The 16,615-nt window shown below is 35.9% G+C and overlaps 1 protein-coding gene across 6 annotated transcripts in view; it reads right to left on the reverse strand.

The window, feature by feature from the left end:
• Window positions 1–2,212: 2,212 nt before the first annotated feature.
• NOX4 (NADPH oxidase 4) overlaps window positions 2,213–16,615 on the reverse strand; it is a 179,672-nt gene continuing 165,269 nt past the window's right edge. For all 6 annotated transcript variants that reach the window (XM_072794979.1, XM_072794977.1, XM_072794975.1 and 3 more), the window contains one exon: window positions 2,213–10,201. In XM_072794979.1, coding sequence (XP_072651080.1) covers window positions 10,081–10,201 — 121 coding nt within the window. In that variant the 3' untranslated portion in view covers window positions 2,213–10,080. The remainder of the gene's footprint in view (window positions 10,202–16,615) is intronic.

Here is a 16,615-nt window from a genome sequence, read left to right on the forward strand (position 1 = left end):
AAGAAACCTCAGGCAAACAGACAGCTATTACAAAAACTTGAAGTCTGAATTTGTTTAGTAATCAAAACCTCCCACCAAAGTCTTTTGTCAGAACAAACTGGAAATTTAATTTCAGAACTCACCTTGTCAAAATGCATGCAAGGTGACTTTGAAATCTGACAATTAACAGTCACTCTAAGTCAAAGGAGTATTTTTTATTATTTATTATTTATTTATTTTTTTTGCACACTACCTTGGGTCTCTATCTGAAATGCAAAACCAAGTTTTAGATGTTTGCTTACATCTAAATGTAAGCAAGTTGATGACACATTTATCAGCAAGATGAAAACAGGGCGTCTGTAACACAAGCCCCTTAAAAAGATTTCTTATAGATTTCATTGCCTAATAAAAAGTCTGATGAGGAACTTTTACTGTCACACATTTTCATATTTTTTGAGCTCTGGCAAACACATTCCTGACAGCAGGCTAATCAATATGAATAAAGGGAGGAACTTCTAATCTTCAGGATTGAGATTGACATCAAAGTCTCCTTCATTTGCATACCCCAAAACATTTTTTCTCCCAATTATCTTTTGTGGTTTTTTCTCACTGGTTGCTGCTGCTGAGTAATTTTACAACACTAATGCTATTAAAGCATGCACTCATGACCCCATTGTGACACAAAGCAAATAATGCACATAGGGAATGCAAGCACGTAACTGCTAATCTTGCCTTTAAATGCATTTGAACGTGACCTATTGAAATGCCCATGACAGAATGCATGACAACCTGGCAAAATACAGGAGGCAAGACACGATCCTAGGAAAGAAGATTCTTTGAAAATGAATCACTTGAAGGACTGCAATGTGGTAGGAATTGAGAATAATGCAGTATCACATAGTGAAGTAACCTGCTTAAACTCTACAAACAAGGCACCACCTATAAAAGCTCTAAGATTAGAGCACGGTAGCATCTGAATTGACCCAGGAATAACTTTTAGATTAGAGAAAACAACAATAATAATACAAAGAACATATATTTATAAACATGGATAGTGTAACATGTTTTACTCTGAAGCAAATACCTTTTCACTGTGCTGATGCAAAAGGGCTTTCCAATTTTGTATACCTTGTGAGGCATATCTAAGGACCTAAACGTGACCACAATCGTCTATACTGAAGCATTTTCACTCATCCTGTCCACTATCAAATTACAGGTTCATAGCCATCACAGAAACACAACATGGAATGAATCTTATTCTGCATTATTCTGATGGGGGAAATCACACAATGAAAACTAGCTTTCAGATGGTGCTGGAACACAGGTTTGTCTCTAAGAGCTTATGGCAAATGGCACATATCCCACCTATGTAAATGTCAGATGTGAGTTATTCTCTTAGTGTTCTTTATTTTGTGTAATTCACAGATTTCTAAAGAGGGAGATGGTGATATGTTGGAGAAAATACCCCCTTATCCACAGGGGATATATTTCAAGTTCCTCAGTGGATGCCTGAGATAGTACTATAGTACTACAGACAGTACTGAACCCTAGGTATACTGCATTTTTTCCGTATATATACATATCTATGGTAATGTATATTTTATAAATTAGGCACAGTAAGAGATTAAAAACAATAATTGATAATAAAATAGAACAATTATAACGATATACCATAACAACAATGTGGTCTTTCTCTCTCTCTCAAAATATCTTTTTTTTTAAAGATTTTATTTATTCATGAGAGACAGAGAGAGAGAGAGAGAGAGAGAGAGATTGAGAGAGAGGCAGAGACACAGGCAGGGGGAGGAGCAGGCTCCATGCAGAAAGCCTGACATGGGACTCAATTCTGGGACCCCAGGATCAGGCCCTGGGCTGAAGGTGGCGCTAAACCGCTGAGCCACCTGGGTGGCCCTCTCTCAAAATATCTTATTGTACTGTACTCATGTTCACATGAGGAAAAGAAGTAAGGGGAATAATGCAGGCATCTTGACTTAGCGTCACACCGCTACTATGTATTGACCTCCTGATACTTCAGGAGGAGGATCATCTGCTTCCAGAGCACAGTTGACTGCGTGGAACTGAAGCTAAAACCACAGAAAGCAAAACCACAGATAAAGGGGAACACTGCAAACAAAGTTCTTTGAGGAGTGACTATATGGTTGTAAATATTTAAAGCAAACGTAATGGTTGGGTAAAACTGAAATCCTCAGTGATAAAGTATAAAAGTTCAACATTTAGACTTCATGATGAACATACTGTATTTTATTAATTTTCTATGCAGAAAAAAATATATGATTTTGACATCTTTAAATTGTATAAATATTTCAATGTTTTAACAGGCACGATTAGGAGATGTACATAAGAATAATAGCAAAATAAAAAACACCAACCCCCAAGTAAAACCAAAATCCCAAACCCAGCATATTAAATTTAGATATTAGCATTCTATATTTCCCAATTATACATCAGACAAAATGAAAGTTACAAGAGTTGAGAAGTTTGGAATTAGACCACTTTTAATGCTTCAAAGGAACATTTCTTAAATATTGCTTGTTTAATATCTTCACAAGTAAGACTAGTGTGATCATTGGTTCTTTCATTAGGATGAAAAGAACACTAATCTGTTCTAAAAATCCTGGAGAAAATAACACTAACCTGTTGTAAAAATCCTGGAGAAAATTCTTATTACTGCCAAAGATACACAACTCGTTTATTTTTTAAAAAAATTTTAAGATTTTATTTATTTATTCATGAGAGACACAGAGAGAGGCAGATACAGGCAGAGAGAGAAGCAGGCTCCATGTGGGGAGCCTGATGTGGGACTCGATCCCAGGATCCCAGGACCACACCCTGAACTAAAGGCAGATGCTCAACCGCTGAGCCACCCAGGTATCCCCACAATTAGTTTATAATGAGAGGGATTTTAAGTATATTTGTCCAATCTTTCTTTGTTTAGCTTTTGAACACTGTGCCATGTTCTAAAACAATAAAGGTTTTCTACAAACATACCATGTCTTTACAATAATAAAATTACATTAAAAAATAACTCTCTATATATTTTTTCCAAATTTTTGCCAAGTACTGACTCCGGGTTAGTGCTTCCTCTCTAGCAAGGTATAAACTCACACCTCCATTTAGCCAGACAAGAATCAAATGCCACACTTGGATTGCTGAGCATCTCTATTTTGATAGAACTATGCTTCTTCCTCCAATTGCATACCTGCCACCACTGAATGCTTATTATGAAAGCTAGAAAGTGTCATTACACATTATTGCAGAATGTCATTTTCATTCAGGCAATTTACTTTCTCTCTCTCCTCTCTCTCTCTCTCTCTCTCACACACACACACACACACAATTTAAATACAAATTTCTACAAAATAACACAGCTTTGATGATGATACATAGTGTGAAGTATCTTTGGTAACAGTTTTTAAAAGATTAATTTTATTCCATCTAGGAATTAAATAGCTACAGTGAAGTGCTGTTCTTCTCTCTATAGAATTATTTCTAGTTTTAAGATATAGGCCTTGGTTTTAATTCAGTAGGATGTCTCATAAATACCTGCTTTTTCCTCCATCAAACCTTAAGAAAATAGGATAACTTATATCACCGTCTGGCAATTCCTAGCTTGACTGTCCTAGATCAATACAACCATCTCTAGCCACATTGGGCCTGATCAAAATTAGTGAAGAGGAATCCAGAAGGCAGCTATATTGAATATAACAGGCAGATGTTTATGGGAATCTCAGAAAAACAAAGATAGATAGTGATGCTTATTTGCTTGTGGGTATTTCTCTACTTGCCCAGAAAACATAATTAAATTCTAAACCTTTCAGGTACAATGGACTGTGACTCATAAAAGCCTATGCTTATACTTCCTCAGAGCAGTGTTTGGTTTTTGCTATGTTATCAAAAAACTTACTAAGGATGATTTACCCAGGGAATTTCTCTTACCTCAGCAAGTTTTCCCCTCTTCTTCCCCACATGCTTGCTCCACTACATCCCAATAAAAGGCATGCAAGCAGAGGTAGAAATTACACACATTTTTATGTTCATAGCCTTACACTCTTCAGGGGCAAAGGCTACACATCTTTGGATTTCTAACCTAGGGCCTGTCTACTCTACACACTAAAGGTAGCTGGACAAAATGATGACCCTGGCACTCTCAGGGTAAACAGAACTTCAATCAATCATTACTTTTGAAAGCAATTTCTACTTTTCCCAACTCTGAATATGAATCAAATTTTAATGTGAAGAGAAAAAAATGAAAGAAAGGTCCCTGTCAATGCCATTTGGTAAGCAAATGGCGGCCATCTTTAAAACAAGGACATAATTGCACCTGGTGAGCACCTAGCTATGTGGTTAAAGATGCTAAGCTGACTTGAGAGCTAGAATTTTCCTAAACTAGACAGTCCCTGGGAATCAAGAATAAACTGTGCAGTAAGTACATCAAGTCACAGAATGTGGAGTACAACCCAGGTCACATTCTGACATATATGTGGTAAGGTATTTTACATTCTTTTAAGAGTCGGTTGGAGGGGAATACCTAGAAGATGGAAGTGTTTTCTCCCTAATGTGTTGGTTGCCATGTATTTTTTAGCAGATAAGCAAGGCCCCCATTTTGTACACTGTGTAGATTTCTCACCACTAAAATGAATTATATAATCATCCTAATTGATAACTAGTTTTAAATGAATGTGCAGGTGAACAGATACACTGTTACAATACAAGAGAGAACTTCTGTTGCTCAGTGTCTGCATTTATGAAGAAGGGTTCATTCAATGGGTGGAAGGATAAGAGCGGAGAAATATGACCTTGCAGTGACAGAATTTTAATGTGCAGTGTATGCAGCTGAAAAAATGCATGGCAGACTCCGTTTTTTTTTTTATTGCAACATATATTAGCACATTTACATAATGCTGGTTCTCATCTAAATGGCGGGGTTGTCTCCAGGTCAACCAGCAGCTCATGAAAGCTCTAATTCTCCTAGAAGCCAGATATAATTCTGATCAAAGGTAACGCTTCTGCTAAAATTCTAATGGCAATGAAAATGTGAAAGGACCCCTAGAAACAAACCAAACATTACATCTTTTTACATTTTCCCAAACCGCAGTAATAGCCAGCTCTGCCACACTTGAACATCTATCAAGTTCTGAAAAGAAAAGCATCATCACGTCCTGATGTGTTCAATAATTTTTCTTTCCTTGACTCCTTTTTTTTTCCTTCGTAGTTTTGCTCTTCTGAAGCATTTCTTGCCCTTACCAATTAAAATGCTGCTTAACACTGCCGTAAGATTATTGGTGTGTTTTTTTTCTTATTTTACAACGTAAAATAAGAAATCCACTTTTAGATTTTATCAACAGGGACATAAAATTTTTTTTATAAGAGAAACTAAACATTCTGCATATTCACTTCAAAAAAAAAATTCTGGTCTCTGTTCTAAAACAACATTACTTAACTTTTTGCTAATTTTAAGTGACTGGCATGGCCATTTTTCTCTTTCTCTTTTAATGGACCCTTCTTTGCTAAGTATTTGAAGTCTTCTGCTTCTTTGGTTTGGAAAACTTCATCCAGCTAGCTTTCGCAACTTTGTCCTTTGAGAATACCACAGTATGGGATAAAGAAGCTGGGGTAGGGATCCCTGGGTGGCGCAGCGGTTTGGCGCCTGCCTTTGGCCCAGGGCGCGATCCTGGAGACCCAGGATCGAATCCCACATCAGGCTCCCGGTGCATGGAGCCTGCTTCTCCCTCTGCCTGTGTCTCTGCACCTCTCTCTCTCTCTGTGACTATCATAAATAAATAAAAATTAAAAAAAAAAAAAAAAAAAAAAGGAAGCTGGGGTAATGGAGTGGAGATTTAGACAGAAGGAGACAGAGAGTTCTCATTGTTCTGCGCTGGTTGAAGTAAATGCTCATTATGCTTGGTTTCATTTATTTCCTGTCTCTCTAGTTAACAAAAAGCTGATTCTTTTCTCCTGAACATAATGGTCATATGAGTAGAGAATAATAATCATCTGTGTTAATATCAACATTTCCCTGGATGGTTAGAAAGCTGGGAAGTTATGACTTCTGTTTATAAATCTAAATTTAAAATTAAATATTAGTTTTTCCTAGAAACCATACTATGACATATTTCTTCAAAGTTCTGGAGAACATAATCCCTTTAGCATGATCGCCATATTTTAAAACTGATTTCTGGAAATAGGTACTAATTGGCAAAATATAGAAGACTTACATTTAGAATCAGAAGATACATAGGGAAGAAGAGTGTGGATTTTCTGCACCTGAATCTGGAGTTAAGACATACTACCTTATTTTCCACCTTGCACTAAATAGAGTTTACAGGGAGACTCAAACTAACAGGACCAGATACATCTTATTAGATATGTATGTCATGGATCCCTGGGTGGCGCAGCGGTTTGGCGCCTGCCTTTGGCCCAGGGCGCGATCCTGGAGACCCGGGATCGAGTCCCACGTCGGGTCCCGGTGCATGGAGCCTGCTTCTCCCTCTCCCTGTGTCTCTGCCTCTCTCTCTCTCTCTCTCTGTGTGTGTGACTATCATAAATAAATAAAAATTTTAAAAAAAGATATGTATGTCATGAGGAGGGGGAAAGCATCTTTCAGTAGCAGAGGTGAGGAAGGCTGAACCCCAGTTTCAGCTCTGTGACAAACTCAAAGGAAGACTTTTTATCCCCCACCACAATGAGTGCAGTCACTACCTGTCACCACACGTTACTACAATATTACTATGCATTCCCTGTGCCGTACATTTCACCCAGCAGATGATGGAGCAAGATACCATTTCCCTTTACACCTTGGTTTTGTAGACCACAAAATACTACTCCTAACTTCAGACTTTTATGTTTCTATAACATTACTGGGAATGAAAATATCCTGGACAGCACACAAAAAGGAAATGTTTATCATAAGCAGCACTTAAAAATGTCTCACCAGTTTGTTTAAAAACACCACCACAGATTAGCTGAGCTAACCTTAAGGAAAAATATTTTTTTAAGTTTTTTTTCTCTTTAACATCATAGACATTCTTTAGCACTAACATTATCTGTTGATGACAATGGCCCATTGGCTTCCAGCCAGCCTCTTTAACAATGCCTTATTTGATTTAAGTCTATTACCTGCTGTGAGTGCTCCAAATAAACGCTGATTTGGGGAGTCATAAGTAACTTGGATATAGAAATTAAATCATTTCAGCCTATGCTTTGTCTATATTGCTTTTATTTTTTGCTTTAAGTGCTTCTATTATCACAATCACCCAGCTGGCATTTTAAATCACTAAATGAAAAAAACAAAAAACAAAAAACTACCATTTCATTTTTAACCTGACTTAAAAAAAAAAAAAGCCCTGAATATACACGTGGTATGTATGTGTGTGTGTGTATGTATGTATATGAATCTGAGTCTTTTATTATTATGGATATGTAAAATCACAGCCTTCCCTTGCATAAAGCAGGACACCTGAAAAGATTAAAAACCCAGGGAATATTCTGTTGGATTCTGTTTGAGGGCATATAAAGAGAATTTCCTTTCCTTTGTCCAGACAGCTAATTTCCTACTATAATCTTACAAAAATAGATAGTTTCTTGCAAAAAAAAAAAAAAAAATCACACAAAAAAGTATAGGTAGAAAGACCTGTAGTGATGGATTATTTTGTTTAGAGGTTCTTAAATTGGGGTCCTTGCTTTTGGAGATTATTTGTGGGCTTCCCAAAACTGTAATATTTTGTATCAATGTCATTTATCTTCACTTTTAATCAGGTTCTCAAAAAGATACATTACCCAGAAAAGATTAATAACTACTAATCTAGTCCAAATGAGAAATCTTAATCCCAGAGTGGGGACAACTTGCCACAGTCATACCATTGGCCATCCAGAGCTGCATAATTCAAACCCCTGAGGCTGCTCATGCTAGTGTACATGCAAACAAATTATGTTTCTTCAACTTGGATCATCTTGTGAAAAAACACTGCCTGCTTTATTTGTTGCAAAGGTAAAGTGTGCTTATAGAGATCTCAAAGATATCATTTCAATTTTAATATTTATCACCACTGACATAACTGTTTTAAGACCTGTATGACAAGACGTAGCCCCAGAGGAGAAAAAAAAATCCCTCAAAACAAAACAAAACTCTCTTCTACATGCATGATGAAAATCTAATTTTATTACTACCTGCAGAAGCAAAACTTTTCTATATTTAACACTTCATGTTTGAACATCAACTAGAATTTTAAAGGAACAGGATGTTCATCAAGAATAGCAGACCTACCCATAAGGATGTTTCTTTTTTTGAAAAACCTTCCACCTCTTTTACTGAAATTAGGTGTATTCATACAATCACATACATAAACTATGATCAGTAAAGAGTATTGCACATCAAGCCTGTATTACCTTCTTTTTACTAGTTCTTTCTGTTATATGTTTTTATGATAATTCTTTTTAATTTAGATAGTGTTGCCAAGATGTACTGGTTATCAAATATGCCTTTAGAGCTAAATCTGTAGGAATATTGCACATTTCCCATATCTTTTTCTGACTTGCCTTCCTTCCACAGAAAGAATAAGAAAGAATTCCAAGGGAAGGAAGAAATATCTGTAAGTAATATATTAATAGCTATTCAATGCTAGACGGTTTCCCTGTTTGGTTGTTACTGGTGAATCAGAGAAAAAAATGACAGTAGCATCTATCACGTTCTGTTAAACCACACAACATTTTAACAAAGGCAAGGTATGTCATTTTGCTTATTTCAGCAATGTGCTATAATTGATAGCAAATGAGAGATGTCTACAAAACAAAATCACTATACTGCAAAAATAACTTAATTCGTAAGTAGGGAAGTAGAGTCATCCCCTGAGCCAAGAATATAATGGCTAATGAGCATAAACTGATAGGATCATGCAGTATAGTCCGAAGAGTGACTTTAAACTCAATAATTTCCCATCAAGACCCAGAATACCAAATGCTGCAACAAATACTATTCTTGATTCTGAACTTAAATTCAAATAATTAATGAAATATTTCCTCTTGTGTAGAAAGCAAAGTATGGGCGGGTTTTTTGGTTGTTACTGTTCAGGAATGTGATTGCACTTTCAATGGGCTCCAGTAGAAACCAATGTGTGACAAAAGAAAGACATCTTATGACTCAGTGACCACTGAGAGACACAATGTTCTTCTGTCTCAAAGTGCAAATTAAACAAAGTACCTTAAGGGTCTAAAAATAAGAATCTATGCTGGGGGAAAAAAGTAAATAAAAATAACAGAGGCCAAAATGCTGACAAAGGAAAAAAGTTATTTAGTCTATACATTCCTTTATGATTTACAGTAATGATATTTTCTTCATTACTATCCAACAGTAATAGATTAAGTAAACTGCAGATGAAAAGGATCGATTAAATCATTGTGTCTGATGCATGCAAAGGAGGGCAGATTTCCATAGAGAGAGGAAAAAGGAAGAAAGATAAATATAAAAATACTCTATCAACATCTACAAAAGTTCATTCAGCATGAAGTCCACAGACATCAAATAGAGGTATTAGCATCAGTAGTGAGGAAGAGGAGACACAAAGTACCCGTATTAATAGAGAGTCCTGTGCTATATCTTCAAACATCTACTATATTTGCCTGGAGCTTTTTCTAAATCAAAGCTATTCTGTTTATACTCATGTAGAAAATGTAATCTGAGTTTCAATGCATTTTTAATTTCATTCAATCTTGTATTTGTTCAACCAAAAACAATTTAAAGAGGACCAAGGCTATCAGCCTCACAGTGAGCAAGTGCAGTGCCTCACTAGGGAGTTCTTGAATCGTCCATAAAAATCAACAGTGTGCATCAAATAGTTTTCATTTGAGCACTGAAAAGTGAATCATCACAGCAACTACTCTTCAGGGCCTCTTTGGTTTCCAGATTAAACATGTAATGTGACCTGTCATCCTGCCATATCCTCTGCATTTCCATTTTTAAATAATCATAAATAAGAAAACCTTGCTACTCTTTGGCATGACACAGCTACTTGATTCAGCTGAGCTTCAAAGTCTTAGAAATTGCACTCATTCTTGGTTTAGAGTCCTGATTCTTCTCAAAGGCTTTCAGCTGAAAGATTCTTTATTGTATTCAAATCTTGTCCCATATGAGTTGTTTCGGTTACTCAGTTTGTGAAGAGTCTTAGAAATTGAATTGGGTCCGCAGCAGAAAACACCAACAGTTTTCCTGGTGAGAGAGAGGGAGAAAATGGAAAATCAGGTGGCAAATTAGACAGAACATAACAAGATGTGTCAGGAGCATGGTTCAGGTATTAACAAAGTTCATTTCTTGCTGCTTTGCATGCTGAATTAATTTCCCAATTATTTCCAAATAGAAGTGATCACCATGAAGTACTTCATGCTTTCCCTGCAAGAATTCAGGATAATTCAAGGAATGTAACTAGGAGCACAGATTTGCTTATCATCAGACAGAAAGTGAGCAGTCTGCCCTTAGCCTTTCCATTACATACAGAAATCAAATCAATTGCAGCAGTGGATAGATGTCCATCCATACTGGATCATGTTAGTCTTCTCTTACTAGATGTTGTTTATGCATTTTTCTAAAGATCCCTTGAATTGGCATGGGCAGTGATGAATAAGAGAAAGAAAAGCTACTACCAATTTGAAAGGATAATGTTAAGTAACTAATTTATACCCATGTTGAAACAAAAGCATATTAATCTGCATGCATTTTCTTTTTTATTTATGCACTGTAAAAACTGCACCAAATGCCAAGCATGTTTTATTGTTTGCTAACATAAAATTTTAGTATATAAATTATACATATCCCTAACAAATAGACTAAATAAATACCAGAAAATGACTAGTATTTCACATCAATCTTCCTCCTAAGTTTGTTATTTGCATTGAATTCTTCTAGAATACCAAAATGATTAACAATTCATATCGTATCTTGGATAAAGTATAGTTTGTCCTCATTATCTTATCTGAGAATAAGTGGTACAGAAAAAAAATCCAGTAAATCCATTTAAATGGGTACTAAGATTTTATAATAAATACCTAAAAAATGATTTTACTAAAACTTTTCACCTTGAAAAATGAAACAAAGAGGGACACCTCGGTGGCTCAGTGGTTGAGCGGCTGTCTTTGGCTCAGTTTGTGATCCCAGGGTCCTGGGATCAAGTCCCACCTCGGGCTCCCTGCGCAGAGCCGCTTCTCCCTCTGCCCATGTCTCTGCCTCTTTCTATGTCTCTTATGAATAAATAAATACAATCTTAAAAAAAAAAGAAAATGAAACAAAGAACTACAAAAATAGAATTTTCACTTGCAGCCATGATGGAGTAGTGGGGACTAGATTCCTAAGAAAAAGAGAAAAAACCGAGGTCAGTTCAGCAACTGTCTCTGCTTATGGCCTGGAGGCAATCTACAGGATGCAGCACAGAGAAACTCAAGCCAAGATTGAGGGTCTCACTGAGTTGAAGAGACAAAGAATGGAATTCATGGAGGACATCAGGCGACAAATTCCAGAATTTGTGGAAGGTAAGAGAGACCCACTGAAGGAAGCTTTGGAAATCTGTAGGGCTGTATCCTCAAGTCTTTGGCTGAGTACTGATTTGCTCATGTGTGAGAGGAAACTACATGAATCTGGATAAGGAACTAGCAGGGAGCAGTAAGGCAAACAATTCTGAGTTGACACAAGGTTGTGAATAATTCATATTCCCACAAGCCAGAACGGAAAGATCTATATATCATATGTGGGCAATGGGTAGTGTTCTAGAAAGTTATCACCTTACTTGCAAGAGGGGGGTGGATGTTGGTAAAATTAGCCTTAGAGTGAAGGTGCTCTGGATCTATACTTAAGAAAGATCAAACTGAACCTAAGTCACAAACTGCATGCTAGAAACAAGTCCAACAATATTGAAAAGAGAAGATCAAAATTTGGCATGTAACATCTAACTTCAAAATTTACAGTATTCAATAAGAAATTGCCAAGAATTTTATAAACCATAACTGGGAATGTTATGGGCTGAACTATGTCCCCTCTAAATTTGTTATGTTGAAAATCAAACCCCCAGTACTTCAGAATATTTGGAGAGAAAAGCTTTAATGATGTAATTAAGTTAAAGCTTTAGAGTGGATCCTATTCCAATCTGAATAATATCTTTATGAGAAGAAACTGGATATATGAAGAAACATGAGAGAATGCACATGCTCAAAAAGATCATATGAAGAGACAGCAAGAAAGTAGTCATTTGCAAGCCAAGGAGGAAGGTCTCAGAAGAAATCAACCCTGCTAGCCTCTTGATATTAGACTTCCAGCCTCTTGAGTTTTGAGAAAATAAATTTGTTTAACCCATTATCAAACATTTTCTTGAAACAGTGATGAGAAACATACTTCATTATGTTCAAAAGCAAGCATCAACATGGTGAGAAGAGAAATAGAAGATTTTTTCAAGGCCTAAGTGGAAATTCTAGTGATCAATGCAACCTTTAAAATTATAAGTATACTGATAGGTTAACAGAAAAATAGGCACTGCAGAAGAAAAGAAAAGATAATTAAACTTAAAGACCTGGCACTACAATCTATCCAAATGGATCACACAGACAACAAAAATCAGGGAAAAAAAAATGAACAGAGGCTAAATCAATTAGTCTATCTAATCAACACTAAATCAACTAGTCAAAGATAGATGCAATTCTAGTCCCAACATGTGAGAAGATAAAGGAAAAGAGAAAAAAACACTTAATAAATAGTTGCCAGTTTTTGCGAAAATCTGATGAAAACAAATACATAGATCCAAGGGTCTAATGAATCCCAAGGAGAATACACACAAAGAAAACCATGTAAGTCAACTTACAATAAAACTGAAAACCAGTGACAAAGAGAAAAACATAAAAACAACCAGAGGAGGGCAGAAAAAGACACTTTACAAATAATAAACAGAAGATGAAAGACGGAGTTCTAGTAAAAAACTATGCATGTCAGGAGGCAATGAAGTAACATCTTCAAAGTGCTGAAAGACAAGAGAAAATTCAACTATGCTGTACCAAGCAAATTCTACACTAAACAAAAATCACTTTCAAAACTGAGGATGGAATATAAGCTTAGCAAACAAAAGAGGAGAGAATTCATCACCAGCAAGCCAGTACTATAAAGTATATTAAAGGAAATTCTTCAGGAAGGAGAATGAAATCAGATGTAAATTTGAGTTTACCCAGAAAAATGAAGAGTGCAAAAATGGTAAATCTGTGAATAAATATAATCTGTATTTTGTCTAACTTTTAATGTCTTTGAATTATTACTGGTGCCTAAAACAAATGGAATCACAGTGCATCATGAAGTATATAGCATATGGAAAAGAAAGAACAATAAGAATAATGGCCAAGGAGACGCAGGGGGAATGGAAGTACAGAAAGTGGTATAACATTATTTGGAGTACACTGTGATAAGCTAATGATGTACACTCTAAACTGAGAACAATGTTTCTCTGATTTTAGCTTCCTCAGAATTACTTGAGGGACTTCACAGACCATAGACCATCTGGTCCACAGACCATCCCTAGAGCTTCTGATACTAGAAATCTTGGATAGGGCTCAAGAATTTGCTTTTCTAACAAGCTCCTGGTGATGCTTGTCCAAGGAATGCAGTTTGGGAACCAATTCCTTAAAGAAATCACTAAAAGCAAACAGACAAACAGAGAAGTATGGCTAATATGCCAATAAAAGAGAAAAAAACAGAATCATAAATGTACTTAATCTGAAAGAAAGAAAGAAAGAAAGAAAGAAAGAAAGAAAGAAAGAAGGAAGGAAGGAAGGAAGGAAGGAAGGAAGGAAGGAAGGAAGGAAGGAAGAAAGGAAGAAAAGAAAGAAAGAAAGAAAGAAAGAAAGAAAGAAAGAAAGAAAGAAAGAAAGAAAGAAAAGAAAGAAAAGAAAGAAAAGAAAGAAGAAAAAGCAATAGTAAACTGCCAGATTTAAACCCAACCAAAGGAAGCCAAGAATACTCAACGAGAAAAATATAATCTCTTCAATAAATGGTGCTGGGAAAACTGGATATTTTCATGCATAAAATGAAACTGAACCCCCATTTCACACCACTCACAAAAATTAACTTGGGAAGAATTAAAGACCTAAATGTAAGATCTGAAACCATCAAACTCCTAGAAAAGAACATAGGGAAAAAGCTCCTTGACATTAGGCTTGGCATTAATGTAATGGATATGTCACCAAAAGCATAAGCAATAATAGCAGAAATAAACATGTGGGACTCTATCAAACTAAAAAGCTTCTGTACAGCACAAGAAATGATCAACAAAATGAAAAGACAGCCTATGGAATGGGAAAAATATTTGCAAACTATGTATCTGATAAGGGGCTGGATTTTGTGCTAAGTGATAAAATCAGACAAAGATAAATATTGTATACTCTCATCTATATGTAGAATCAGAAAAATCCCCCCAAAAACCCAAACTCATAAAAACAGAGAGCAGACTGGTGGTTGCCAGGGCCAGGTGGGAGAGGTGGGGAATGAGTGAAGGTTGAAAAGAATTATAAACTTCTAATTATAAGAAGAGTAAGTTCTGGGAATGTAATGCACAGCATGTTGACTATAGTTAACAATACTGTGTTGTATAAGGTGTAAAGGTGCTAAGAGAGTAGATCTTAAAAGTTCTCTTCACACACATAGACACACACAGAAATTGTAATTATGTGAGGTGATGACTGGGTAGTCCTTTCACAATATATATATTCATATATCAAATCATTACACTGTACATATTAAACTTATGCAATTTTATGTTAGTTGTATCTCAATGAAGCTAGAAAAAAATCCAATATTTTTTGCTCCATGAAATAATAAAATGTAGTATATTTTGTAATGGATAAATATAATAAAGTGCAATGATAATAATATGTAATGAAATAGTTTAAACACAACTAAATCCTCCAACTAAAATACTCCAATATACATGAAACAAAAACTAATAGGACTGTAAAGACAGATAAATCAAGAATTACAGTTGACTATTCCAATGCTCTTCTATCTGTAATTGACAGAACAAAGAGAAAAATCATAAGCGTACTAAAGACCCGAATGCCACTATCAAGCAATTGGAACTAATTGTTATTTATAGTGTGCTCTATGCCCAAACAAAGGAATACAAATTCTTTTCAAGTGCATGTGGAACATTCATGAAGACAGACCATATTCTGGGCAGTAAAACAGTCTCAATAAATTATAAAGGATTGAAATCACAGAGTATATTTTCTCAAAAGAACCCAATTGAACTAGAAATCAAAACCAAAAAGATATCTGTAAAATCCCCACATGTTTGGAAATTAAACAACACACTTCTAAAACAACCAATGGGTCAGAGAAGAAATCACACTGAAGATTAAAAATACTTTGAAGTGTATAAAAATTAAAACAGATCAACATTTGTATAATGTAGCTAAAGTGTTGGGAGGGGAATTTATAGAATTGAACACTTTTATTAGAAAAGAACAAGGGACTGAAATCAATGATACAAGGTTCTATATTAAGAAACTACCAAAATAAAACCCAATTAAACCCAAAGTGAGAAGGAAGAAAATAAAGTAGTGCAAAAATAGATTTTGCTTTATAAAATTTAGATTACTATTAAAACCAGATCTAGACACACTAGGTTACTTAAATCAATGCTCTGCATCTCTTGCCATCAGGGAAATACAAATCAAAACCACAATGAGATACCACCTCACACCAGTGAGAATGGGGAAAATTAACAAGGCAGAGAGGATGCGGAGAAAAGGGAACCCTCTTGCACTGTTGGTGGGAATGTGAACTGGTGCAGCCACTCTGGAAAACTGTGTGGAGGTTCCTCAAAGAGTTAAAAATAGACCTGCCCTACGACCCAGCAATTGCACTGCTGGGGATTTACCCCAAAGATACAGATGCAATGAAACGCCGGGATACCTGCACCCCGATGTTTCTAGCAGCAATGTCCACAATAGCCAAACTGTGGAAGGAGCCTCGGTGTCCATCGAAAGATGAATGGATGAAGAAGATGTGGTCTATGTATACAATGGAATATTACTCAGCCATTAGACGACAAATACCATTTGCTTCAACGTGGATGGACCTGGAGGGTATTATGCTGAGTGAAGTAAGTCAATTGGAGAAGGACAAACATTATATGGTCTCATTCATTTGGGGAATATAAATAATAGTGAAAGGGAATAGAAGGGAAGGGAGAAGAAATGGGTAGGAAATATCAGAAAGGGAGACAACATAAAGACTCCTAACTCTGGGAAACGAACTAGGGGTGGTGGAAAGGAAGGAGGGCGGGGGGTGGGGGTGAATGGGTGACGGGCACTGAAGGGGGCACTTGATGGGATGAGCACTGGGTGTTATTCTGTATGTTGGAAAATTGAACACCAATAAAAAATAAATTTATTATTAAAAAAATAAAATTAAAAAAATAAAATAAAATTTTAAATCTTCAAAAAGAAAAAAAATTGAACCATTCAGCTTATCCCACCAAAACCCAAAGACAAACAAAAAACATAATGTGCTTTTCATGAAAATGAGAAAGCACTGAGTCATTTTGCCTGTTTGTATACATTTCTGTCAATACTGCATTACAATAAGATACCATTACGT

The sequence above is a fragment of the Canis lupus genome, chromosome 23 (assembly GCF_048164855.1).
Source record: "Canis lupus baileyi chromosome 23, mCanLup2.hap1, whole genome shotgun sequence".
Classification (NCBI taxonomy): Eukaryota; Metazoa; Chordata; class Mammalia; order Carnivora; family Canidae; genus Canis; species Canis lupus.